Source organism: Lethenteron reissneri, chromosome 26 (genome assembly GCF_015708825.2).
Source record: "Lethenteron reissneri isolate LAM-NWPU_2019-01 chromosome 26, ASM1570882v1, whole genome shotgun sequence".
Taxonomy (NCBI): domain Eukaryota; kingdom Metazoa; phylum Chordata; class Hyperoartia; order Petromyzontiformes; family Petromyzontidae; genus Lethenteron; species Lethenteron reissneri.
The window spans coordinates 6,521,604-6,547,059 of NC_083804.1; the positions used below are offsets into that span (position 1 = coordinate 6,521,604).

The 25,456-nt window shown below is 48.1% G+C and overlaps 1 protein-coding gene across 2 annotated transcripts in view; it reads right to left on the minus strand.

The window, feature by feature from the left end:
* LOC133347559 (inactive rhomboid protein 1-like) overlaps window positions 1-25,456 on the minus strand; it is a 74,743-nt gene that overhangs the window by 3,815 nt on the left and 45,472 nt on the right. For both annotated transcript variants that reach the window (XM_061559932.1, XM_061559931.1), the window contains exons 3-16: window positions 23,180-23,310; window positions 20,788-20,986; window positions 17,953-18,165; window positions 15,127-15,255; window positions 14,322-14,467; window positions 11,385-11,756; window positions 9,028-9,139; window positions 8,699-8,773; window positions 7,590-7,751; window positions 5,784-5,884; window positions 5,102-5,165; window positions 4,167-4,261; window positions 3,209-3,284; window positions 1,542-1,642 (exon numbers count right to left, since the gene is read on the minus strand). In XM_061559932.1, the coding sequence (XP_061415916.1) occupies window positions 1,542-1,642; window positions 3,209-3,284; window positions 4,167-4,261; window positions 5,102-5,165; window positions 5,784-5,884; window positions 7,590-7,751; window positions 8,699-8,773; window positions 9,028-9,139; window positions 11,385-11,756; window positions 14,322-14,467; window positions 15,127-15,255; window positions 17,953-18,165; window positions 20,788-20,986; window positions 23,180-23,310 (1,976 nt within the window). The remainder of the gene's footprint in view (window positions 1-1,541; window positions 1,643-3,208; window positions 3,285-4,166; window positions 4,262-5,101; window positions 5,166-5,783; window positions 5,885-7,589; window positions 7,752-8,698; window positions 8,774-9,027; window positions 9,140-11,384; window positions 11,757-14,321; window positions 14,468-15,126; window positions 15,256-17,952; window positions 18,166-20,787; window positions 20,987-23,179; window positions 23,311-25,456) is intronic.

The following is a 25,456-nucleotide window of genomic DNA, read 5'->3' on the forward strand; positions in this document are numbered from 1 at the left end:
GTTGTGGATGAACATTATTGTAAAAATATATATTTAGATGGGCATGGATTGGTTCAATTATGAGTTGCTCCTCACTCGTTGAGGGTCAGTGACTCAGTGTCCACATACCCGCAAATAGGTCAGCAACGAAACCTATTCCTTAAAGATAAAACCAAGACGACACATTATTCGTCTTAACCCCAATTCTACGGCGGTAGACAATACATTGTTCTCCTAATGTACGTGCTTTGCATTATCCGCGTTTACGTTTCTACATAGGTCACCCCAACCCTCTCGTGCCTCTGGATAATTGAGAGTTTACTGTAAATGGGCGATTCCAAAGTAATGGAGTTCCAAAGTAATGGAAATTGCTGGCGTTAGAGATATGGCGATGGAATGGGTTCTTTTAAGTATTGCTGCAAATTGCTGTGAATGGGCATTTTGGAAAAAAAAAACGTTTCTATTCTTGCATATGATGGCAATATGCTGAGGAGATAAATGCCAACGTTGAGGGCTTTAGGACAGAGTGTAGCTCTTTCTATTCCTCTTCCAATGAAGGAGAGCAGAACACAGTGGTTTGCTGTATAGTGCATAGTTTGGGTGGCATGGCAACAGTGACACCACTGTGGCTGCTTTGCGTCTTTAATTTCCCATTTATGAAGGACATGTTTGCATCATAGATATAGAAAATGAAAATCCAAATGATGCTTGTGTCAAATCTTTTTTTAAGTTCGTCAGATCCCGTGTCCCATGCTTTAAATCCAATGACCGTGTCATTGATTAAATACATTACCTTGGTAAAACTTTACTCGACAAAACAGTGTTGGTAACATTTGTTACCTGCAAGGACGATGGGTTGTGTCCATGCTCTCACCCCGACCCCCCCCCCCCTTACTTACCCACCCAGGGTGGGATTTGACCTTGCAGCCTTTTGATTCGCAATCTCAGAGGTGACTGCGTCGTGTCTATTTGAATTTAATATGGCACGCCTTACATTAATGGCTGTAGAATGTAATTAATTAATAGGTGGAACATGTGCAGCGAATTATGCTGCCGTGGTTTAATGGGTGATGACATTTTGACTTTTCTTATTAACAGAGGTTGTCGGTTAAATTCGATTTCATGGCGCGGCAGTTGAAACAATGGGGCAAGCGTCTTTAACCTCCTCAGCCTCTGTCCACTGAGCAGTATAAATAGGTACACCAGTTGATTATCAGGTCGCGTCTGGTGGGGTATAGTGTGGGTAGTCAGACCTCTTCGAAGACTTCAGGCCAGCGTGCGAGCCTCACGTGACTTTACCGAAAAAACCTAAGAGTATGAATCCTTGCAGTCACGAAAGCTTCAAATCTAGAATCAGCGTGGAAGAGTAGGCCAAATAATGGTCTCTTGAGAGGTTATCTCTAGCGGAGGCCCTTCTGCCATCAGTGGTGTGAACAAGAAATTTCAGGACTGCACCTTTAAGATCGTTTCCTTGTAACTGATGATGTGTGGGTGGGAATACAAGGGGGCTGAGAGAGACGAAGAGAAACCAAAGGGGTCTCGTAGCCGTTTCTCCCACGTACCCCGCGTGCAGGAACAGAGACAGCCACAGGCGGTAGATCTGGTCAGGTACCTCTGGACTCAGGAAAGGAAGAAGCCCACACGCATCCTGCATGCAGGTCACCTGTTCAGGGCAGAATGCACGCACACACGAACGCACAAGCGTACACACACACGCACGAACAAACGCACATACACGCATGCACGCAACACGCATGCACACATGGGCAGACGAGTTCAGCATTGTCTCATATACTGCGATATAATTTTTCACTAAATAAAACGATACAAAATACATACTCTTTGGTTCTTTCGGTAAATTAAACAAATTAATAATATTATTTTTATTTTGTTTTATTTTTCTACTTACGTGACTTTACCGAAAGAACCAAAGAGTATGGATTCCTGCAGTCACGAAAGCTTCAAATCAAGATTGATACAAAATACATTTTAACGATATAACAAATATCAGCTTAAACTTAACTTTACAATTTTATTTTGTATTTGTATTGTTTTTGTGCTTTGTTATACTTACAGTGCAAACAAATATAATTTTCTAAGTGCTTTAACTAAGCCTGCCAGAAGTGTTCGAATGATTGACACTTTATAATCTCAACCATTATCATGCTTGCTCTGTCAATTACACAAGAAATAACCAATTGAATATGGGTAATGTTAAATGGATAATATAGCTGTAGCAAATTCTGTATATCTTGTCAGGAAATAAAACATAAAAAGTAATGATCTCACAATATTTAGCTAAACGGGTGATATTATTACCGTCGACCTTATTTTGCATGACATATCGGATCACATTACAGTTGCCACATTCCAGCAACCATAACGTGTAGCGGACACAATTTGTCGTCGTCCACATGACAAATACCGTGAAAACGCTTGACCTGCTGAATGGGAAACTGTATTTGCAAGTCGCGCTAATGGAGCAAATCCACTTCAAGTACAGAGTCCGTGAGTGTCCAATTAATGAAGCAATCGGCTCAGCAGTAGGAGTGGCGGTAATCCCGAGGTTGAATTGCCTCGTTGCATTCAAGTGCTCATAGGGGTCAGAGCACTGGTACGATGCTCGTGTGCATGACGTATCGTCGATAGCAGCCCATTTTTCCGCTATCAAAAGCCAAGGTGTCTCCCTTGCTCAACCAAGCAGGAGTCATTGGTTATCTGCACGAGCAGAGCTGAGTCAGTTTTAGAAATTATACATTCATACGAGAGGGGGACAAGTCCCTCCGAAGGGCAACCACTGACATGAGCCATTGGCCGAGAATCAAACTCAAGCCATCAGGTTCACAGTGCAATGTGCCAAACATTCAGCTACCGCTCCCCTAAAGGGCACACAATCCAACATAACCTGATAGGCATGCATCAGTATCAATGGGGGTTTGTAATAGTAAGGCTAAAGCGTTTACACAGCGAGGACGGTGTGATACATGAGAGCCCATTATCTACAAATTACCCAATTGGGATGAAACGAAGCAATCATCGCCACCTACTGATTGACCCTCACCTGGCTAAACAAAACACAACTCGAAACGGCAACATTTCTGACAAGCGCGCATTTTGCCTTTAACCCCGTTTCCACGCATTTCAACCGAGACTTTTTTTTCGTGATAAAAAACGAGGTGCATGCTGGGGCGCGGAGCAGCGCTGGGTAGGACGGGGCATCGCGTCTCACCTGCGAGCACAAGCTGGCCTCGTCGTGGAAGTATCCGCGCATGAAGTCGCAGTGCTCTCGCGTCGTTAGCTCGCACCTACGGGGAGCGCGGGAATATGACGCACGCTCATCAAAACCATCACGTGAACTCCGGTCATCCTCGCAGCAGCAGCGGCAGCTTTGGCCGGCCATCGAACAAAGACGGTCACCGCATCGAGCGCTTTCAGATGCGCTTCTGCGGCAGTCTGGAACGCTCTTCTTTCTGGCACTAGGAATCCACTGGACCTGTGCACTTTTAAATCTAGATTGAAAACTAATTTCTTTAGATCTGCTTTTTGTGTTTAATTTGTTGCCCTTCCACCGCACCTCCGATTAGCACGGCTGGCTCCCTACAGTGCGAAAGAAGTTCGACATAGATATATTCAGACATGGGACTTTACAACACGAATGCACATCCCATGCCAGTACCCTTGTAAAATAAAAAACAAAATTTTTTTTTAAGTGGAGAGACAAATATGTAATGTAATGATGATTAGTTTTTATATAGCGTCGTTCATGCCAATTGCATCTCGCAATCGCTGAGCAACTACAGGCTGGAAGGCTGCCAGGCGGTGAGCCGACACCAACAATTACTCTAGAGTTCTTTATATATTAAGATGTTTTCAGCCGATTAGTGAGTGGGAGGAAACCGGAGCACCCGGAGGCAAAACTCTATCCCACACAGCCGGGACAGATGAAGTCAGTCCACGCTTTCTGTACTGCATTCTGCTGCCAAGCCATTGCCCGAATCGTCGCCGATTATATCTTTTTCATTCAAAAGCCACACTGTAATGACGAACGTGTGTGATTTTTTTTGTTTTGTTTGCATGTATGTATATGTATAAACGGATTAGCTTCGATCAAAAACCGGAGGCCTATTAGAGGCAGCTTCAATTGAAGCCTGGGGCCCGCAGCAAACACGAGCGACCACCGCGCTCACCTGCCCTGAGTGCCGAGGCAGCAGGGTCTGCCCGTCACCTCGCAGTCCATGTGTGGCAGCTGCGTGTGGTTCCCCGCACTCTTCTTCACGCAGATCTGAGGGTGCCCGGCAGAGCACAACCGAGACAGCACGGAGGTTGAGCTCCACGCTCGGACGAGCGCCAAAGCGGTGCTAATTCTATCAATTCTTGAAGGAGGATGAGGTGATTGGACCCAACACTCCCCCCACACACCCTGCACTGGGAATTGAACTGATGAACTGACATCTTTTTTACAAGGAGTCATGCTTGCATTGACCACAATACCTGCGGTCGGAATGCAAACAAAAAACACAACTCTGATAATGTATGCATTGTCCTTGAAATTGATTGGTCCACATCCGAGACAGCTTTCCATAGAGCCTAGTCTCACATGGTGTTGGACCAGATGACGCCAAAAGGCGCACAACTCAAAGACAATGCACCATCAGAGTATAAAAAAGGTGTCAGTTTTGTTGCCAGATAAAAGGTAAAAAATCACAATTATCATATTTTGCTACTGACAAAGGAGGTTCCAATGGTGAACTGATGAACCTTCAAATTGTGAGTTACTTGCGAATGTGGTGCCTTTGCACCATCATACTATGTGCCTGTAAATATATACCAACATGCATCCACGCATGTGTATGTTCATTCGATATGCGTAAATTCAGTCTGCCCAAGAACTTGTTTTTTCATATTGTCAATGTAGCGGCCACGAGTAGCTTGAGGGGTAATTAAAACCCATTACCTATGTAACTTACACACACCGGAAAGAATCAGTTATTCCACGTGAAATTCAATGCGAGCATCACGAGCTCGAAACTCGATGTTAATCACTTCATTGATGGGTCGTTGCTTCGATCGTTTGGCGTTGCTTCTCTCGAACTGCGGACGGCCCCGGTGTTGAATCACTCACCGGCCACTCCGTGATGTTGTCCGGCCACTCGTGCGGCAGGGAAGACGCGGGCTCCTCACAAACCCTGCACGGCAACAGGGAACCCAGCCAAGGGAAGTTGAGTAAAAGTCAAGTCAACGCATGTTGTTTCCTGTGTGTGTGTGCTGAACCTCTTTTAGCACCGTGTGGAGCCAACCGCACAATATTTCAGAAGCTAAGCAGGAGTGAGTCTGGGTAATGCATTGATAGGTGATCACCACGCATGCCTTGGTTGTCATTGGCAGCAGCGGGGCCTATGCTACACTGTGGGCAGCAGAGGGCGTTGCAGCAGAATGAATTATTGTACTGTATTTCTATGCTACGACATCAACGTAATGCAGTCCATCAACTCTTTGTTTCATGTCAGAGTGATCCCTTTACCAGTCACAGAGGGACGTTCCTTCGTCTCAGGACATGACTGATAATACGACAATTGAGATATATTTGGTGAAGGATAAAAAAATATACGGCATTCATAGGCACTGGGTGAAGAAACTTGCCCCAAAGGTCGTCTACCGCGGTGATGGAGCTACATTAAATCTGCCTGTGTTTAGGCGTTCGATGGATTGCTAAAACAAAGGACGATGAGATATGGGGAGGCCTTAATGCAATAGTGCATGTGATGATCGCTGATGATGATGGTGGGGGAAGGTGTGGACCATACCTGGGATCCTGACCACACACAGCTCCTGATGTTCTGGGTCTCTTGTCCTCCATTAGCAGTGGGCTTGACTCTGGCCACTTAATCCAATTTTCCAATGTTTTCTGGAAAGAAAAGCCATCACGATAAATGTCATTTGCCCCCCCCCCCCCCTCAATTGTATTATAATTTACACAAATAAATATTTCCCAGGAGTGTTGAGTCTACAATGGTAGAAGAATCCCCATGTAGGCAACGCAGGCTGTTGGGGCAAGTGCTGTGAGCGAGCATCTATGAAGATCTGGCACGACGCGCAAGGGGGTGGTGTGTGGCCAGCACCACGCTCGGCCACCTTTGTTTCCCCAAGTGCTGATGTTTACACACCGCACCACGTACTGATTTAAGACCGAGTTGATCTTTGGGAAAGCCTACGGCTGATTCAGATAATCGCCACTGATCTTAGCCACAGCCGGGAATTAAACTGGGACCCGCCGGGTTCATTGCAACTTTCTTAATTGACCAATAAACATTTAGCGGTCGTAGATATAAGTAATTGGAACAGTAAAGTAATACATTCCTCAATATATGTAAAAAAAAGTAATAATTAGTCGGCATTTGAGCCTATGGGGTCAGTTTAATGGGATGACCTACATTGCTGAAAGGCAACATTTTAACTCGCCCGCAATTTATATTCTCTGTCTCAGCATTCCGTGCATCTGCGTTAACCTTATCCGAGACAGTTTGATACATACACGCCACCAGCAGGGACGTAGTCTGCGATAAATCACAACCACCGCTTTATGTAAATGCATCGGACCATGTTGCGGCCTATAAATAGATCCAAAGCACAATGACATTTAGGGCACTGACACTTGAACTGACAGCCCTTGAACAAACGAGAGACTGACACCGTGACGGATGATAAGTGGATGTGACAGTGCTTGCCTGTGTGTGTGTGTGTGTCAGTCAACCCATGACACCTGGGTCTGTTCCATCACCTCCTGCCAGTGGGCCTACGACACTTCACGTGGCCTCAAAGTGCACCTAGCATGGCACAAGTGCCGCGGTGGTATCACCGCCAGTTAGTGGCGAATGGCGGTTGTTGTTGTTGTGGACGTGTGTTGGATGATTGCGACAATATTGGAGAGGCTTGTCGACGGTGACACTGAGGAGATGGCTGCAACACCAAGAGGCGGAGGAGTGTCGGGTGGATCAAGCACAGCAAATACGGATAGCATAGACACGGTGGAGCCCTTTGCTGGATTAATTCGTTAAGGCCCTGGTGCATGGTAGAGTTATAGGAACCTCCTAAGAGAAGACTGACCAGCACAATTGAGGGGGAACGGAGGAAATTGCTTTCAGTTGTCACGGGGTATCTAGGTAATTAACCTCGCATTCAGGGGCTCCTGCAGAGAAGCTGCCTTTGCCTACATCTGTTATCTGTTATAAAGTGAATTCACAAACAAATTTTAATTAATAATTCACTCATGAATGCAGGCCTCGCAATCTGTCAATCATTAGGCTTGTTTGACCATGTTGATCGGTGGAGATTGATGAAAGGGGACTCTGATGAATCGTTTGAGATGTCACTCACAAGTGATATTAGCCACGACCATGAATCAAAACTCGCTGGGACACGTGGTTAGCTGGCAGCTCCTCTAACCAACCGCCAGCCCCGCCCACTTCTACATAACCACGCCCACTCGACAGCTATCTCCGGCCACAGTGAGCACAGACGGGGCCTGCTGAACGAGTGGGTCATCCAAAGCCCCACTGCATCGACCAAACCAGGATGTTTGTCAGTTTTTGTTTCCGTGTGCGCGGTCTCACCGAGCACTCGTCGCCGGGCGTCTGCACGCAGCCCGAGCCGTCGTTGCGCACGCAGCAGCCCGTCAGCGTCTCCTGCGCCCGCTGCCGCGCCAGCGTGTCGCCGAGCGCCGCGTCGGGGCGCATGCACGGCACGAACTTCGCTCCCAAGTGCGCGAGGGCCTCCTGGGGCGGAGCGGTGTGCGTGCAGCGGAGAATCAGTCGCCGCGGGGCGCAGTCACACGCGCACGCACGCATGCACAAGCATGCATGCATGCGCACACGCACATGCATGCATGCGCACACGCACAACAGCAACAACCGCTATTCGTCACTAAGTGGCGGGAGACGTCACCACAGAGCTTGTGCCAGGCTAAGTGCATTTTAAGGCCACGTGAAGTGTCGAACGCCCGCTGGTTCACGGGACAGAACCAGGTGCCATGGGTTGATTGACTGACACGAACGCACGCGCATACAGGCATGTACACATGCGCGCACACACGCAGGCACGCACACATGCACACACAGACAAAACGCGGTCGTTGCCATGCATTCCGTCATCAAGTGTACACATACGCACGTACGGCCCTATTGTAAATCCACTGCTAGATGAGGGCCTTCCCATGCTGTGTACAGCTTGGGAGTTATTTGATCATACTTCACCACGCTGGTCAGTGTGCTTTGGTGTAGGCGGTGAGCATGGATGTGGGAGCGTGGAAATGTCAACGTGTGTATGTCAGTGGTTGCGTATAATAACGTGTTAAAAAGACATTCCTGCAAGAGCACGACTAAATAAATAAACAATCTTGACATTCTCAATCCACCAATGGACGAAGGCTCCCCCACATCGTGTTGTTGGTCATGGGATTTGGTTGACCGTGCCCCCCCCCCCCCCCCAGTGTGGGTTGGCGAACGGGTGGGGAGGGTGCGTGACTGGCAGAGAGAATCGCTTCTGGCCACGGGTGTTCGCCGTGGCCGGGTCGCAGTGCACTAACCTTTGCGCCACCACTCCAAGAGGTAATATGCGCCGTATATCCACTTGTTCACGAGAGAAGCAATCGGTACCAATGGACAAACTTTGCGCGTTATAAACGGACGAGTGGGAATGGAATTGCCCGAAAGTGCACACTTACCGAGCTGGGTCCGATCCAAAAGTTTTGCCTCTGGTCATATATCACATCTTCATAGGAGCCTTTGCTCCTGAGAATCTAAATCACACAGAATACAGCAGAATGCACGGTCTTAAAGGGCCACGTCAAGTGTCAGTGTTGGGCTGTCTAGAACTGTGTCTTACATCAGCCATACGAAAGAAGAAGCAATACAATCGAGGGGTGACGTGGTCTCATTTATGCGATAGAATAAAACCACATTGATGTGACGTGGTCAGTAAATAATAACCACAGCGTTGTTAAGAGCGCTCGAGCATCAGACACCCAATAGTTGGTGTGGTGGCGGCACTCACAGTGGCGCTGGTCTGCTGCTGCGTGAAGCCGATGGGAGCGAGGCCGTAGATGGTGACGGTGAGCACGGTAATGAGCACGTGCACAAACGTGACCCAGTAGGTGAAGTACGCCCTGCAAAGGACGCACGGCACGATGGTTAGCGGAGACGCGTCGACACTGACTCCACGCGGCTCATTCATTCGTCAGCAACGTGGCCGAGAGGCATGTGCGAAGGCAGAACATGTGACCTTACTGCCAGCGGGACTATCTGCAGACACGAGCTACAAAAAAAAACATGTTTTTATTTGATCAGGTAAGACCCACAGCTCTTTTGCCCTTTTTCAGAAGAGACCTGCCCACAAATGAGAGCTCAATGAAGTGGCTTATCATGTGGAAATGTATAGCGGCCAAATACTCTCAACACATGTTTCTAAATGTGGAGAGAAAAACCGGAGGACTCGGAGAAAAATCTACGTGATCACGGGGAGAATACGCAAACTCCAAATTTCGAGGTGTCAGGGTCAGGATCGAACCCATGATCTGCTGCATACCAGGCAAGGTAGTTAACATCTCGTCACCGTGGCGCTCCACCATAGCTGCAGACACGAGCTAGCTGAGGACATTAAAAGATCTGTGACCCATGCAATGTGGGTGTCTTAATTTAGTGGCTTCACCAAATACTAAATCGATGAAACACACCCTTTAAATGGCAAACTCCATTCCAATTTCAATGAAGACATTACCACCTTGGAAATTCCACTAATGATTGCCATCCGATTCTTAGGCTCACGATGCACGCATCAATTCACGTCACGTGGCCTTTGCAGGGACTCGTGGCGCCCACATTCGCCGCAACGCTCAAAACAACGAACCGATTCTTGAAACGCACCGCGACCCGGATTCGTGAGAACTCAGCTTCATCAATCGATACATGTAACTTTTTTTAGGCTTCGTATTTATTTTGTCGCTTCCATACACGATGGATGCACTATCCCCCCCTGTGGCTTCATACTGAACAGGTAAGCCGAGGTGGCGCAGCTGCTGCTGTTGTGCACGGGCATTTCCAGCAGATGGCAACAAAAACACAACAAACACAACGCACCCGTTTGTCACGCGTCAATGCCTTGCATAGATTATTTATGACCCTGATGTACGACTCTGTCGTATGCGTGACCGCAATACTTTTGAAGAAACTCGGACCTTTCACTTCCATTAGGGGATGATCGAAACTGTGCTGTTCAATAAAGTATTGTATAACGATTACGGTACGTTGATTCATGAAGGCCTTGCACTTTAAAAAGAACCCCAAGAGGATTAAAGCTCAACGAGCTGTTAAGTCCTCGTACACAGTGCAGCCATGAACAGACAAACAATATGTGTTGTATAAGGTTAAGTTCAAGAGGTCACTGCAGCCAATGCCGTCGATGTTACCACACCCCGCCATCGCTTGCTTCATTCATTCTGCTAGATCCCTTGTCTGCTGCACAGCCGTGTGTACATGTATGTTGAACTTCTTTCGAACCGTACGGAGGCCCACCGCGCTAATCGGAGGTGCAGGGGAAGGACAGCAAGCTAAACACATTGAGCAGTTCTAAAGAAATGAGTTTTTAATCTAAATTTAAAAGTGCATTTCTCCAGTGGCTTCTGAATATCGGAAGGAAAAGCGTCCCAGACGGCCGCAGAAACGCTTCTGAAAGCGTGCAATGCAGTGACCGTGTTTGTTCGATGTTCGAGCCAGTCGATTCCCTGATATATCAAAGTCTGCTCGAACAGGCTCCTACCGTAAGACTTCAGGCCTACCCCACTGGCCCTCTGGGTGCCACTCCGATGGCTTTGTCGGTGACCTACCCTCCTCCATCCTGAAAACAAGCCCTATGTTTCACAACCTGATTTTCTCGAATACACCCCACGCTCTCTTGCCACGTTTGTTTCTGAGCTTCCTGGTAACGTAAGCGCTCCTCCTGCCGTGAAATTCCAAGCGTCTTGCGTAAGATTTTTTTGTTCAAGTCGCTTTGTCAAAGTACAGCTCTCTGATCCGTGAAGGAGTATGCACACATTACTCAGTCCCCAAACAAAACATTGATGTGTTTATATACGTGACAAAAACAAATGCACTTGTGTAGTATTACCTGTCAGATAGATTGCGGTCTACTTATGTTGAATTAACATTAAATATATTTGTGGTGAAGTGGAGGCACGGTGGAGCGGTTGGCACAGCGAGCAGCGCCCTACATTATGAGTTTGATTCCCAGCAACAGTTTTTGTCGCGATAATGATGATGGTCATGATGGTGGTGATGGTGGAGGTAGTGATTGCAGGTACGACGATGACAGCGGAGTACATTGACGACGACGCTGATGCAGGCCGCTCCCCGCACCTGTGATCCCCAAAGTCCTCCATCTCGTGGTGCCGCTCCTCGTGCTCCCGGCTGGTGAAGCTGCCGCTGCGCCGCACGCTCGCGTGCCCGGCGATCCGGCCCAGCAGCCCCGTGCCGTAGCCGTGCCCATGAGCGTCGCCGTGCCCGTTCGTCGGGCGCAGGTCCTGCAGCACCAGCGAGCGCACGACGGGCGTGATGCGCTGGCCACGCGGACGCCCCACGCTCACCACCTCCTGCCGGAGCGGCACCTTGGGCTGCACGGGGGTTCCGCCACCGCCGCCGCCGCCGCCGCTGCCAGTGCCGCCACCGATGCCGCCGCTGCCGCCCCCCTCAAGGCTCTCGCGCTGTTTTCGCCAGCCCCGCTCCATGGGGCTGTCAGGAGCGAAGGGGAGAGAGACGAGAGGAGAGAAGCGGGACGCGGGTCACAGGCTGCTTCCGGGTGGCTCAGGGGGTCAGAGACGCCGACATCCTAAGTTCGAATCCGGACACACACCTCAGGTCACACTGGGCTCTTAAAGTGGAGCGAGCTGATGGGCTCTCAGCCTGGTCAACCGACGCTTGCACACCAAAAATACACGATGCCAATTTTGCCTCACGTGGCTTATTTCCCGCTCTGAGATTGAACATTTCTATTTGATTGACTCGTGAACAGCACGCTTTGGCCACAGAAGATAAAAGGTCTGCTCATAGTGTGGATACACGGAACTTTTGAAGTGACCTCAAAAGGAGTCATGTGACATCCCCTTCCAGGGCCGTTCTCTTGCACAGGGTTGATGCACTGCTGGCTGCAGAGTTTGGAATGGAAACGAACTCGACTATTAACCCCGAAGCGATTGCTCAAGCACCATGGCGTGTGGAGTTGCGAGGTGAAGAGGGGGGGGGGGGAGCAGCATTGAACACGATGGATGGAGCTGGAGCCATGGACCTGCCGTTGGGCAGAGGGAACTCTAGAAGAAGATCATTTGCACAAAGCTACACTTACACAACGTGACTTCACATTCGGGCTCATACGATGAAACAGCGAAGCCAAAGTGATTGCACGAACAAGTGAGCGTTGAGTGGGCCTCATCGCCATTGGTCGTAAGAAGCCCATGGCAGCAAATATTCCGTATGTCTATGGTGAGGATCAGTCTTGCCGCAGGACAGCCTCGATTCATTTTCCAAAATGCGGTCTTCTTTTTTTAGCCACCAAGGATTGGCGACGGACTGAGTCGCCTCCGGTCAGAATTTTCCTTTTTCGAATCTCTCCAATCGTGAGTAAAGTGCTTCGTCAAGGTTCAAACTGGCTGCAACATGCTGCATTTGCCCAACCGAGCTGAAAAAAAATTAATCTCGAAATGACAACGCAACACTTTGTAGGACTCCCACCACAAACACAAAGAGTAACTGTGAGTGAAAAACTGCATTTAAAAAAATATCATGTGGCTTCTTGGACCAAAAAAAATAAACAAACAAAACAGACAAGTGTCTTGTTTCATCGCCACAAAAAAAAAGAACTGCCTTCTGGACAAATGTTTTCCAGCAGTTTCAACTCTGATGCCAAGCAACACAGCTAGCATTGATGTACCAAGCCACACCCTGCTGACAGGCCTCAGAAGAGGTTGAACCGATTCCAGGGTGTGCCTGCTTGAAAAATGCGATGCGAGTAAATGATGGACCTGAAGGCCTTACGACATGTATGCATGTACTTTGAACTTCTTACGCACCTTACATAGTGCCAATCGGAGGTGCGGACACGAATTACAAAAAAACAAACAAATCCCCTCTAACGTTATCTCGATTGCGATATCCAGTGTCGCTTCATGAGGCCGAACATCCGTTTGGATGTCTTCTGCCCAAAAGTGCAACCCAACGTTAGAGAACAGCGGGTGGAAGCGGACTTCACAGAGCTACCGCTGAAGGAGTATTTGTCTGTTTGTCTGTCGTGCATAGCCACGCCCTCGATTTGTATTTCATAGAGCGCTTCGGGCGGGCTCAGCACCACGTGACGCGCCGACCCACGCAGCTTGCGCCGCGTGACACGGATCGCACGAATGCGCTGTCCAACCAAGTTCCTACCTGCCCACTCCGAAGGAACGTGTTATATTTGCGCGATCTAACAAAAAAAACCCTCTATTATGGATAATGGACTTCTCATGGATAATGTACAACTATTTATTTTTTATTTTATGGCGATATCACAGACACTTGTATTTTATTATTATTAATGTGTGACTATTTCTCACACGACTGCACATAACATATATGTAAAAATGAGTCACTGATGTCATTTCATGATTGAGGTGGTGATATTGCAGAAAGCGTGACTCATAACTGAACGTCTGCGAGTACAAATGGCAGTCAAAGGCCAAATCAGCCAGCCCATCGGCCCACGGAACAGTGCCTCCCCCACTCTTCTGTAAACACGAGGATACTAGACTTTGACTCAACTTTTCCCTGCAAGTTAAATCCACATTGACAACTCTCGCCAATTCCGTGATGACTATTTAAGGTGCCTTATGGTGCGAACGAGGCTACGTTGTGGCCGACAGAGTTCGGTGCAGACAATCCACCGCTGTGCTACGGCACCATGCTCCCACATTTACGCTTTCCGCCTTCTCCAACTCGCATGGACCAGCGTGGTAGACTATTGTCAAATAACTCCCGGGACCCGCACGGAATGTGGAGGCCTTCATCCAGCGGTGAATTGACAAAGAGGGCTGTACATACATGTGCCACCTCATACTACATAAAGTGTACGTTCCGTGTATACATCTGCTGATTTCAATCTACAATTTACATGTTGCGTTTGCAATGTGACACATTAGTGGCACTCACTTCAGCCCCGTGCCCGGCTCATCGCAGCACACGGCCACATTGATTGAAAAAAAAAAGAGTGTGGTTCGTGTACTATACACGGTATGAGCAGGTTCTGGGTAAGCGTGACCGGATACTCACAGCATCTGACGGGTGCTCTCCAGCTGAGCTGGGTCCAGGGCCGACCCCGTCAGTGCCGAACCGCGGTCCACTGAGTAGTCCGTGTTCTGCGCGTCCTTGGGTTCCCCCGGGTACGGCCTGTCCTCCAGAAAACCCTGCGAGTGCTCCTGCACACGCACGGGCAGCGAGATTCCTCGATTAGTCACGTCACACCGTCCAAGCCACCATGCCACGGTCTTGCCGAACAACAAACCATGCCACAGCCATTCGGTGCAACGATGCGTGCCGTGCCACCTTATCCGTTGCACCGATAACAATGTTACAGTACGTCATGCCACCCCGCATCATGCCACACCACCTTAACATACCACGGCCTTGCTGAACAACAAATCATGCCACAGCCATTCCGTGCAAGAATGCATACCATGCAACCTCACCCCATTCCTCAGAAAACCAGACGACACTGCACGATGTCACCCCGCATCACACCACACCACCCCTAACCATACCACGGCCTTGCCATCCCAGAGAGCACACCGTGTCAAATCGCCCACCACCCAGCAGTATAAAAGGGTACACCATAGTCAGACAATCGGCAGGTCATATGCGTTGGTGTAAAGTGCGCTCCAACCTCTTCCTAAACGTGGAAGAGTAGGCCAAAAAATACCCCCTAGAGTGGTTCTCAAGAGCTCCCTCTATTGAAGGCCCTTCGGCTACGCAGTGCCGTGAGCGACCATATTCCGGATTGCACCTTGATCTTTTACAACTATTATTTTTTGCCGTCCGCACGGACATCCTTACACTAATATGTGTATCCATGGCTCACCATGTTGAAGAAGGCCGTGTCCAGGTCGTCGATACAGATCAAGTACTCGTCCTCGTGCAGGATGGAGGGTGCGAAGCTCCTGCGGTTGGGGTTAGGCTTGGAGAGCTTTCCATCCCACTCTGTGTGGCCCTGCAAAACAGCGCGCCGTTTCAGAATATAAAAGATCCATTACCACTGTGAGCGAGATCACATGCGTCGATTATTATGAATCACGGGAATGACCACAGCCGCTTGTTAATCCACTGCTGGCTGGATGAAGGACTCATGTGCTGTGTCTATAACGGAGGTTTGTTTTGGCCGTACTTCTCCCGTGCGGGTTAGCGGAGGGAGAGGAGGCGAAGGACCCGTTCAGGCGTCACTCGCCATTCAATAACCGCTGTAGCGTCGAGGGCTAAGCACCCCCACCCCGCCCCTCCCCTGCTAAGGGCTCACCCCCCACTCCACCTCTTCTAAATTCTTCAAGTAAAAAAAGATGTTGGTACAGCCCTTTTCTCCTAAGAGCTACATCAGAATGCATCGTAGACATGCGTAGATCGTATCGTTACTCATTCCGTTTTAGCGTTTGACATTTGTTTAAAGTTTGTTCAACGCTTACCGTGTCGTGCCCCCCCCCCCCCACCCTGAGTTTTTTTTCGAGTCCCCCTTGTAACAAGGTCACACCACAGGTCTGTCGCCACTGACGTTGTCCTGTGGGTCAATTGGCTTTTAGTCATGGGGCTGTGGAATTTTCACCACTTTTTCAGAATTGTCAGCGCAGATGAGCACTGGCCAACCAAACGATACTGCATTAAAAAAAAAACCTTTACTAAATATATCCTGCTACTCCAAACAATCGTAATGAGAAAATAAAAAATGGGATGCTCCAATGTGGCCAAAATTGAAAACATGTGTGCACAGCCTCGTAAGTGCTGATTAGAGAAAGTTTACATTACCGGTGGGATTTAGAAGCCAACCTCAGTGTTTTCCATTGGCTGAGGCATTCTATTAACCAAATGGGGGGTGGGGGGGGGTAGTTTTAAACAAACAGATGTTTTGTAATTATGTCCCATGATGACCCAGAGATTTATTTTCAGACAGTATATGGTAGGCAAAATTTTTCCCATGTAATGTCCCACCCCCTACATTTTTTTGCGTGTGTTCGACGAAAAATTCTATTCCCAGAGTGGGTGGGGGAATGTTCCTTCACAAGAAACAGATCCTGACCCCTCTCAGGACCAAACTGGAGCCAAGCCAGCCGGGAACTCCAGCCAGTAGTTATCTGCTTCATTCCGACTGTTTGTGATCAGCCATAAATAGCCCACATTGCTGCTCCCTCTTTTAACCGGGATGACCTCAGAACCAGTCATGACATCATGGAATCACAGCGGCATAGGCTGGCATCCAGGCATTCATCTCTCACTAAATATTTTCCACGTGTCTGGTAGACTGCATTAGGTGGCATGCGATGCGCAGCCACAGCCATTCCATGTATTGACATGCAATGATTGGCCGAAAACATGTTGATATATAGAGGACCGCAGAGCTTGGCCAATTGTTGCTAATGGCTCACTACCTAGCTGTCTTCCCGCATATATGCGGTTCCTCAGCGATTGTGAGATGAAATTTGGCATGAACGACGCTATGAAAAAAATAAATTGTTGACAGATATACTGGACGTGATGCACCGGTGTATTCATATTTTCCAGGTCACTGGTCTGGATAAACACGATTGAAATGAACCCCTTTGTGCATCAATCTGTTAAAATATCCTCAAATACAATTTACCAAGGCTTCCTGACCACCGCTCTCTGATTCTGCATTGCCATGATCACAGGGAAGGGTGCTTGCTTTGGTTTGCCGCTTGGTGAAGTATTGTCAAATAACCCCCCCCCCCCCAGCCAGCATGGATTTACCATACGGCTGTTCATGCACATACAGCGATCCCACGAGCTGATGGCTAAATATATTTCATGAAGCGAACCGAGCCCATGGAGCCTCTTGCGCTTTCTGCATTTTATGCAATGAGATCAAATCCCAGCTCTGACCCTGGGCTCGTAACGCACGCCTGCGTTGTGAGTTTGCGGTGTCTCTCTCTCTCCACGTGGTCGCATGGATTTTTTCACCGGGTCTTCCGGTTTTTCCCTAAACATTTAGAATCGTTCTTTTACGTAATTTTAATTATTTGGCGACTTTAAATTTCTACATGATGAGCCACTTTGTTGAGCTTTCATTTGTGGCCAGGTTGCTTTAAAAACAATAAGCGAACTAATATCTCAGTGGGCTTTACCTGGTCAAATAAAAATTGCTTATTTAAACTAGTTTATTACACATTTATAAATAGCGTGATCTAACTCCAAAACGTTTATTACGAATAATATTGGTCGCGAAAGTCTACGTGTTAAACTATTTTATTTAACACCAGATAACAGATTCTATGAATCAAGTGAGACCAGTACTGCAAAGTAAACTGCCCATGTGCTGATGGGTTTGCTTTATTGATGCCCTCAATCTGGAGCTGCCTCAACCACACAGAATGTGCGGGGGCTCCCTGCTCTGCTCAAGGGAGAGAGTGACTCTTTTGATGATGATCTGCGATGAAGCTCAGAACTAAACACAGCTGCTCCACTGGTACAAGAATGCCAGATATCCCGTGGGTGCAAGTAAACAAACTTTTAAAACCTTTTCGCAAGCTCCGTTGATCGACTTACGTATGGGTATGATCGACAGTTGCCTGTAGTATTATTACTACTGCTGTTATTAACCGACACGATTTAAACTCAGCGGTACTGTTCAGCGGCCGCTGCGTTTTCTTTCTCGCCGTGGTGGGCCCGATTCCCAAAGACGCACCCGGAGGAGGGCGGCGGCCGCCTTGAGGCTGAGTTTCGGGCCGGAGTCGCGGGACCTGCCCGGAGTGACTCCGCGCCCACTGTAGCCGGAGCGGTAGCTGCCCATCGATGCGAGCGAGATCGCGCCGGGGCTCACAGGCGTTGGCGGCACGCTCACGCTGTCCATGTCGTCAGCCACGCGGAAGGCTCGCCCCCGGGCCAGCGGGTCGTAAACCTGCATCACCGTCACCGACACCACAGAGAGGAGAGAGAGAGAAACCTACGTCGTAAAACAAACACGCGGTGTAACTCCGTTTCGTGCTTACCACGTGTAAATAAAATAGACTTTTAGTCGCCGGCTTTGCGGGCCAACATCCACGAGCTTCTACGTCGTAAAGTTCACTCGAGCACGAGGTGACGAAGTGGGGGGACGCGGAGGTCAGGAGGTCGTGGGTCGAATGGCAAGTAGCCGTGGGTGGTCTTGACCTCCTGTTACGCCCCCGAGCAGGTTTAGGAAGGTCACAGATAGGACGGCATTGTAACGGAACAAGCGCGCCGGAGGTTACAACCTGATTAACGACACACAGGCACGCGTTATTGGCCCCCCAGGGGTCTCGTGGCCGGCACAATGTGAACGGGACCGACAGTAATGAGACGGGGTTCAGTTTGTTAGCGAGGACACACGCAGCTACAAGGGTGTAAATTTCAAGCCGGTTGATCCACATATTGCTCAGCTGGCCCTCTTTCCAGAAGTAAAAAACGAAGTGTTATTTTTAAAATGTAATTTTATGTGTACAGGTCTGTTTTACAGTAATTTAAAAGGTTTCAACAAAATTGACATCGAATGGAAATGAAACACATCGGTGAGCTATTTATTTTCGTGTAAACCTTTATATTAGCGTTAAATATAAAAGAGTAGAATGCGAAGAAATGTGCCTTATTATTGCTATTTGATTAAAGTTAATAAGTGCAGTCAATCACGATGCGTTTAATGCATTTCTTTCAGTCGCATCAACACCTCCTCACCCCGCAGTTAACTCTTTCAACGACACCGATCAACGTTCCCTCTTTTAACTTGCAGATCTTACTGCTGCTTACATTAATGCGTGTGTCCGCCATTAAAGATGTACCTGATAGAACCGAAAAGCGCAAGGGCCTTCAACGGGGGAAGAGAAGTGTGAATGGGAAGTGCAGGAAATACAACGGCATGGCTTCTCTGCAAAAGCTGTTGCCTTTTCTCGCCGATCCGATGATGACATTCCACGGCCGGCGGCTCGTGGACGCTACGCGAATAACCGCAACCTAAACTATTTCTTTCCTTTCTGAATGTCAGCAAGACCAACACAATATGTTTCTTTCTGTAGGCAAGTACAGCTGTTGTCTTAACACTTGTGCAGCCCGCCGTGACACAAAAACCTCACTGCAGGCAAAGACCAGTTGGGCATTCATCACCAAATGTCACCGGAGCTAAAATTAAGACCGCTTTGTTGATGAAAAGAACGCACAACAATGGTCGTTTGAAAGTGTTTTATGCTGTAATAAAAACTCGCTTTAACGTCTCTTTTTCATCTGAAAGGGAGTCTGTTGGTGTGCATCTCACTGATCTCTGGAGGAAACCTGGACTTTGACCCGAGTGCTGGGTTGGCGTTGGGTGTAGTGTTCACAAGTATGATAACATTATGAAGGTTTGGTGGTTAGGGGTCGTCCATAAATGACGTCTCGCGATTTTGGACGATTTTTGACCCCCCCCCCCCTCGTCACAAAAAGTCAGACCCCCCCTCAAATATGACGTCACAAAGCTCTGCCCCCCCCAAATAAAACATGCTTCAAATCGCTTTAAACTATTGTCATTGTAGTGCGTATTTAATGTGGCGCTGCACTCTGATGTTGTAGGAGAAAACATTTATTCAAAAGTCTATTTAATTAAGTAGAACGTGTTGTCTATATTTATTTAAAGTTGCGCATTTTGATGTGACGTCACATTTCTCAAACCCCCCCCCCCCTCGTCACACATCGTCACAAATGTCTGACCGCCCCCCCCCTAGGTGCGTGACGTCATTTATGGACGGCCCCTTATACACACGGTGGCAACTGACTCATTGTTTTGAAATTTCGTGAAGGTTTTTTGGGGTTTGCCCCCCCCCCCTGCCCCCCTGCAAACGCAGCAGCTGATGTTTTGTTGTATCCGCTGCTGTGCCCGAGAACGCAGGCGAGAAGTGGCCACGGGCACACGCAGGCCAGGCACGGCACACGTTGTGCAATTCTCAAAGCGACGGACGTCGTTCACGAATCGCGAACAACAACAACAAAAAGCCGAGATCGGAGGAGCACGTAACACTCCTTGTGAAATCGCACAACACACGGAGGTCACACCGGCTCGTAATCACACGATAGGGAGCGTGATTATTATTATAATGATGAAATCAAACTCTGGCCCTCGAACTACGCGCATCACCCACATGGCCACCCTGACAAAGCGTCGTGCGCCCCGGGGGCTAATCGTCGTCATCGGCGTTGGGGAGTAACGTGTGGCAAGTGATGGATTACTGTAATCACCTCCACAAAGCCAGGCACTGGTGGTAATTCCCCTATTTGCATGAGTAACAGTACTTCCTTTAATGATAATGTTACGCTTGAATGCGTTTATGTTCATTCTCATCTTTTGACGACATTTTTTTTAATGATCGTGAAAACCTACGAAATGTGAAAAAACCAGACGTCAGTAAACCTGTTCGGAAGAAGATGATTGCGCAAGAATCTTTCCAAATTCTAGAATTGAAGCTTTCGTGACTGTGTTCGACGTGGCGTAGGCTACGAGCGGGTAGTGGAGAGCGGTGTGGGCGAGAGAGGAGGGCACCTTCTGCATGCCCACGAAGAACGGCGGCGGCGTCTCGGCGCTGGCGAGCGAGATGGAGTCGTGGTTGTGGAGGTCCATCTCCTTGCGGAACTGCGCCTTCAGCTTGCCCAGCCGCCGGTCGCAGTGGTGCAAGCCTCGGCGCTGCCACTGCTGCCAGGCCTCGCTCTCCTGCGCCAGGCCGAACCACTCAGCCAGGCCGCTACGCCGAGAAAGACGGCACGTGTCAGCGAGCAGCGTGTGGGAATAGGCTCTCAACACTTCACTCTCCAACTTGATTTGAAGCTTCCACTCGCCCTTTCTCTGACTCTCTCTTACTGCAACGCTACAGGTCGCCTACGCCCGGTGAAGAGCTCTATTTTGGCTGAGATGGTGGAAAGAATCATAGTTTATTTCACCAATGAATATGTTCCCTCATCACAACTGGAACAATTAAATATGTATGATCAGTAATTATAATGGAACTTTATGATAAAATACTCTACGAGTTATTTGGTTTTCGTGTATTTTTCACAATAAATATAATCGGGCCTAATACTGTAGTCAGATATATTGCATCGTGCTGGCCATTTGTAACCAAATCATAGTTGTCTCTATGCTCGAGCAAACTAGTGCCAAACTCATTTGGCATCGGAGTGATTATCATCTGGTTGGTAACATTTTATTCAAACACTTTTTTTCGCTTTCGACCAATTTTATTCCAGTTGTGCTATCGGCATCACCAAAGTGCATCACCTCATGAGATAGAGAACAGCCTGTGGAAGGAGATATTACCGAACTGCTTCTAAGAACCCTCCAAGTAACCCCTTTCATCCCCACACTCAGAACACTCAACCTTGCCATGCCATCCTGCAATATATATCATGAAATGTCACATTAAAGTCAAACCGAAATGTTTAATTCTCAGACCTGGACATCTGTGTATAAGTATGTGAAAAGCCAAATGTATTGATGTTTTTTGCGTGTAATTATTTGTGCATGGGCTGAAACCCGTTAACTCTCGAAAACTTGAGAACTGGATTTAATCGCGGGAATCTGAATCCTCTGGATTCGAACCCAGGCCCTCGGGAGACACCAAGCTCAGTGCTGCGACCCCTAGGCTATTCAAAACCTTGTTTTTTTTATTGCGTGCTGAATAGCACCACCTGGACAGTCCTGGTCCGCTCCCTTTACCAACCCACACTGACGAGCGTGGGTGAAATATGGCCAAACAACCCCCAAGATCGCACTCGCGTGGGAAGGCCCTCATCCAACAGTGGATTGACACAAAGGGCGGTTCGTGCGCCAATAATCGTAAAGCGACGGTGGCAGCTTCATTTTGGTGAAAGCAATGAGGCACACAGCGAACCGTATGGCTTTAGATTTTTTTGGCGATGTTTACGCCGCTTATATAAAATGTACACCGTGTCGCGTGTGCAATGTGAATATTCGCCGGGGCTTAAGCTAGGACACCAGTTCATTTCAAGTTGCTGCAAAGGTCACAAGAGGAATGCACATAATTTCCAGTGTAATGCCAATTCCACAGTCAGCAAATGAATTAGTTTCATTTTACTGCGACCACATGTAGCCCGATCCCAGTTTCGTGCTTGATTTTGTAGAAGTGAAGTAAATAAGGTACATAGGTTTACATTCATGCCACATCCAAATTACACAAGGCCTATTAGGAATCGAAGAAATTGAAAGCCGATTACATTATATGGAAAATACTTTTTGATCCACATAGCAATGCGCCTAAAGCTAGTCAAGAAAAGTTCACATTCCTTTGACGGGACGATGTGGTCTTTCAGATACCCACTGCTGACTTTTATTGGCCTCAGAAGGATGATAAGCTGAGTTGAACCACACCCGGATTGAGATTTGAAACCTCCGTTTCTTTTTATTTACGTTTTATTTTTTCCACAACTATATTGGCATCATGTCATGCACATGGAAAAATAAATTGGGAACTCTGCAGCTAGAAATGCCATGTGTTACATGAGGGACCCCCATAGATACTACTAGAACCAAACAAAACTTCTTTAAAAGTATCTGTTACTATTCTTTTTTATCCACACTCTGTGCATACATTGTAATGTCCTACAAAGAGTGTTCATTGCACATCAATCAAAACCAATAGTCGATTTCAGAGCTGCAATGAGCCAAATTAAGTGAAAACACGATTCCATATGACAATTATTTTCGTGCACTTACTGGTGATCAGGCCTAGATCACTAACTCACTGAGCTCCAGAACCAGTATCATCGTGGGTGGCCACCCAGGACCCAGGATCCTCAGCGATGCCAGCTCAGGGAATTGATCCCCTGAGTCATCCTGCCACATCGGCGTCGTGAGCCGAGTGCTCTGCCACAAGGTTGAGATTACGAACACGGCGGAGTGTTTATTCAAGTGGGGGTACCTTTGGATTCTTTGGCCGATGGAAGGGGGCCTCTGGTAGTAGGGATGCGGGAACTCGTACAAGCCAGGGAAGATCTTGCTTGGTGCCAGGGGCAGCCCGGGGCTCTGCCCGTACCCGAGGCGATTTAAGTGCTGCGAAAGAAAGAAGAAGAGTAAGGCCAAAACACACAACTTACTTAACCGTGCGTTTTTTTTACTGACTTTTTTTTTCAGAAAAGTTGACCATCTGGCTGAGTTTGGGGATGCTTGCGGAAAAATATTGAAATGTCTGAGGTCAAGAAAATATTTTTTGTAAGAGACGTTACAAACTGCCTGCACTCCCCCGCAGTGCTGCGGCCTGAAACGTCCCGAAACCACTCCCGAAAAATGCACTTTTACAGCTAAAAGGCAAAATAGTTTTAAAATATTTACTGCAAAGTGTCTAAAAGTAAATGTTCCGCAAGTATACTGTACATTTCAAGAATCTTATTGCGAGAGGACGATTATTTCCTGAACATACTGCGCACAGAAACCATTGGCTTATTGCGCGGTAATACGGTAATGGATGGATGACGAACAGAAGATATACACAGATCACATTGAAATCTCATCATTATCTCTGATGTTACAATTGCTGCACTGTATTAAAAATGATCAAAATACGTTGCTCGAGGCCATGCAAATGTTGGCTGCAATTTGTAGCGTTTCTCGTGATGGAATGCGCACATGTGGCACAAACATTGCCAAAAGGGCGGTGAAGAGCAGGGCCTATTTGCGACGCCAAATGCATTATCAACAGCCTGGACGTCGCCATGCTTCACAAAAGCGCACTGGAGATCCTTGCAAGTTGTTTTTTTTGTCGTGTGGCATTTACTCAATGTGCCTGCACACAAAAAACCCCATTGCGAAGAGTGCCTGTAAGAGTCTAACTGAATCTAAAAGATTGTAATCGGAAACGCAGCACGTGGGGCTGACCGTGATTAACTCGAGAATAACGACTGAAATCCGGCACTTCGGTCGTGATCGAACCGGCATTGGGAAGTTCTTCGTCCAGTGATAGATTGATAATAAAAGCCTGGAAATGAATGCACGTTTTATGAAGCGCCTTTCAAATTTGGTCATCTCAAAGCGACTATACAGAACATCGGAGGAAAAAATAAACATAATAAAAAAAACACTGGAAAAAAATCTAGGATATGTACCACAAGCTTGCAAAAAGAAAATTGGAGACATCTGTTGGAGGGACACAACTTGAAAGCACAGTGGGAATAATATGCAAAGGAGGCATGCTCACAAACAGCAGGAAGGCACGACTCCACTCATGCCTTGCATGCATGTCACGTGATCACCACATCGCATGTACTGTGCAATACTCTCAGCCTTGTCCAATCCACCAGCTCAAAAGAACTGAACGTCTTGGCCACGTCGTTTAGACCACCAAACTCGACGAATTAAAAACGTGGTCATCCCATCAGATCGCAGTATTTTCTTCCGTGACGATGATGATGATCATCATCATCAGCCATGGTCAATCCACTGCTGGATGAAGGCCTCTCGAACCCGCCACCACCTCTCATGATCCTACAATGGAACAATCCAGCCAGCACCTGCGCACGAACTGATCTTCGTTGCTCCATCTCCTCGGCGCACGTTCTCTCTTGAACGCATTCCACTCCTTGGCTGCCACTGCGTTATCATTCTCGACCACCGGCCATCGTACCCTTCGAAGCGACGTGTCCTGCCCGAGCCCACTTACTCTCCTGTGGTGGCATTGCATTGTTTGAAATACAATATATGCGTTCAGATGTGTTTCTGTCAGTGCCATTTGGAACGAAAATTGTGCAAATGCGCTGGCTAAATGAGCCGGAGGAATGTGTACCGCTGGCTGAGGTCACCCTTGATGCACCTCCCTGTCGACCGAGGTGGGCGTTGTCACCCGCAATTGTGTGCAAACGGGTCGCGGCGAGGCTAAGGAGTCTCGGGGAGACGGCAGCAGCGAGTGGGGAAAGTCACACTGGAGTATTGTTTTGCGAGAAGCGGCGCAGACGACGTCTCGCGCGTGAATGTCACTGCTGCCCACACCCTGTCTCGGCCGCGGCTTTGTCGCGGCGCAATTAGGTAATTCCCTGCCTGCTAAAGGGGCAATCATCTGCCAGGAGGATCACCCGCGCTTTGCGAAGACGACGCGCTTGCCTGGTTTGACTCGTATCAACGTTTCCACTCGCACCTTAAAACGCTGTTGGAAGATAGGTGGAAGATTCAGAAAGTCAATTTTCCTTCCATTTTTTTTGTCGTTATT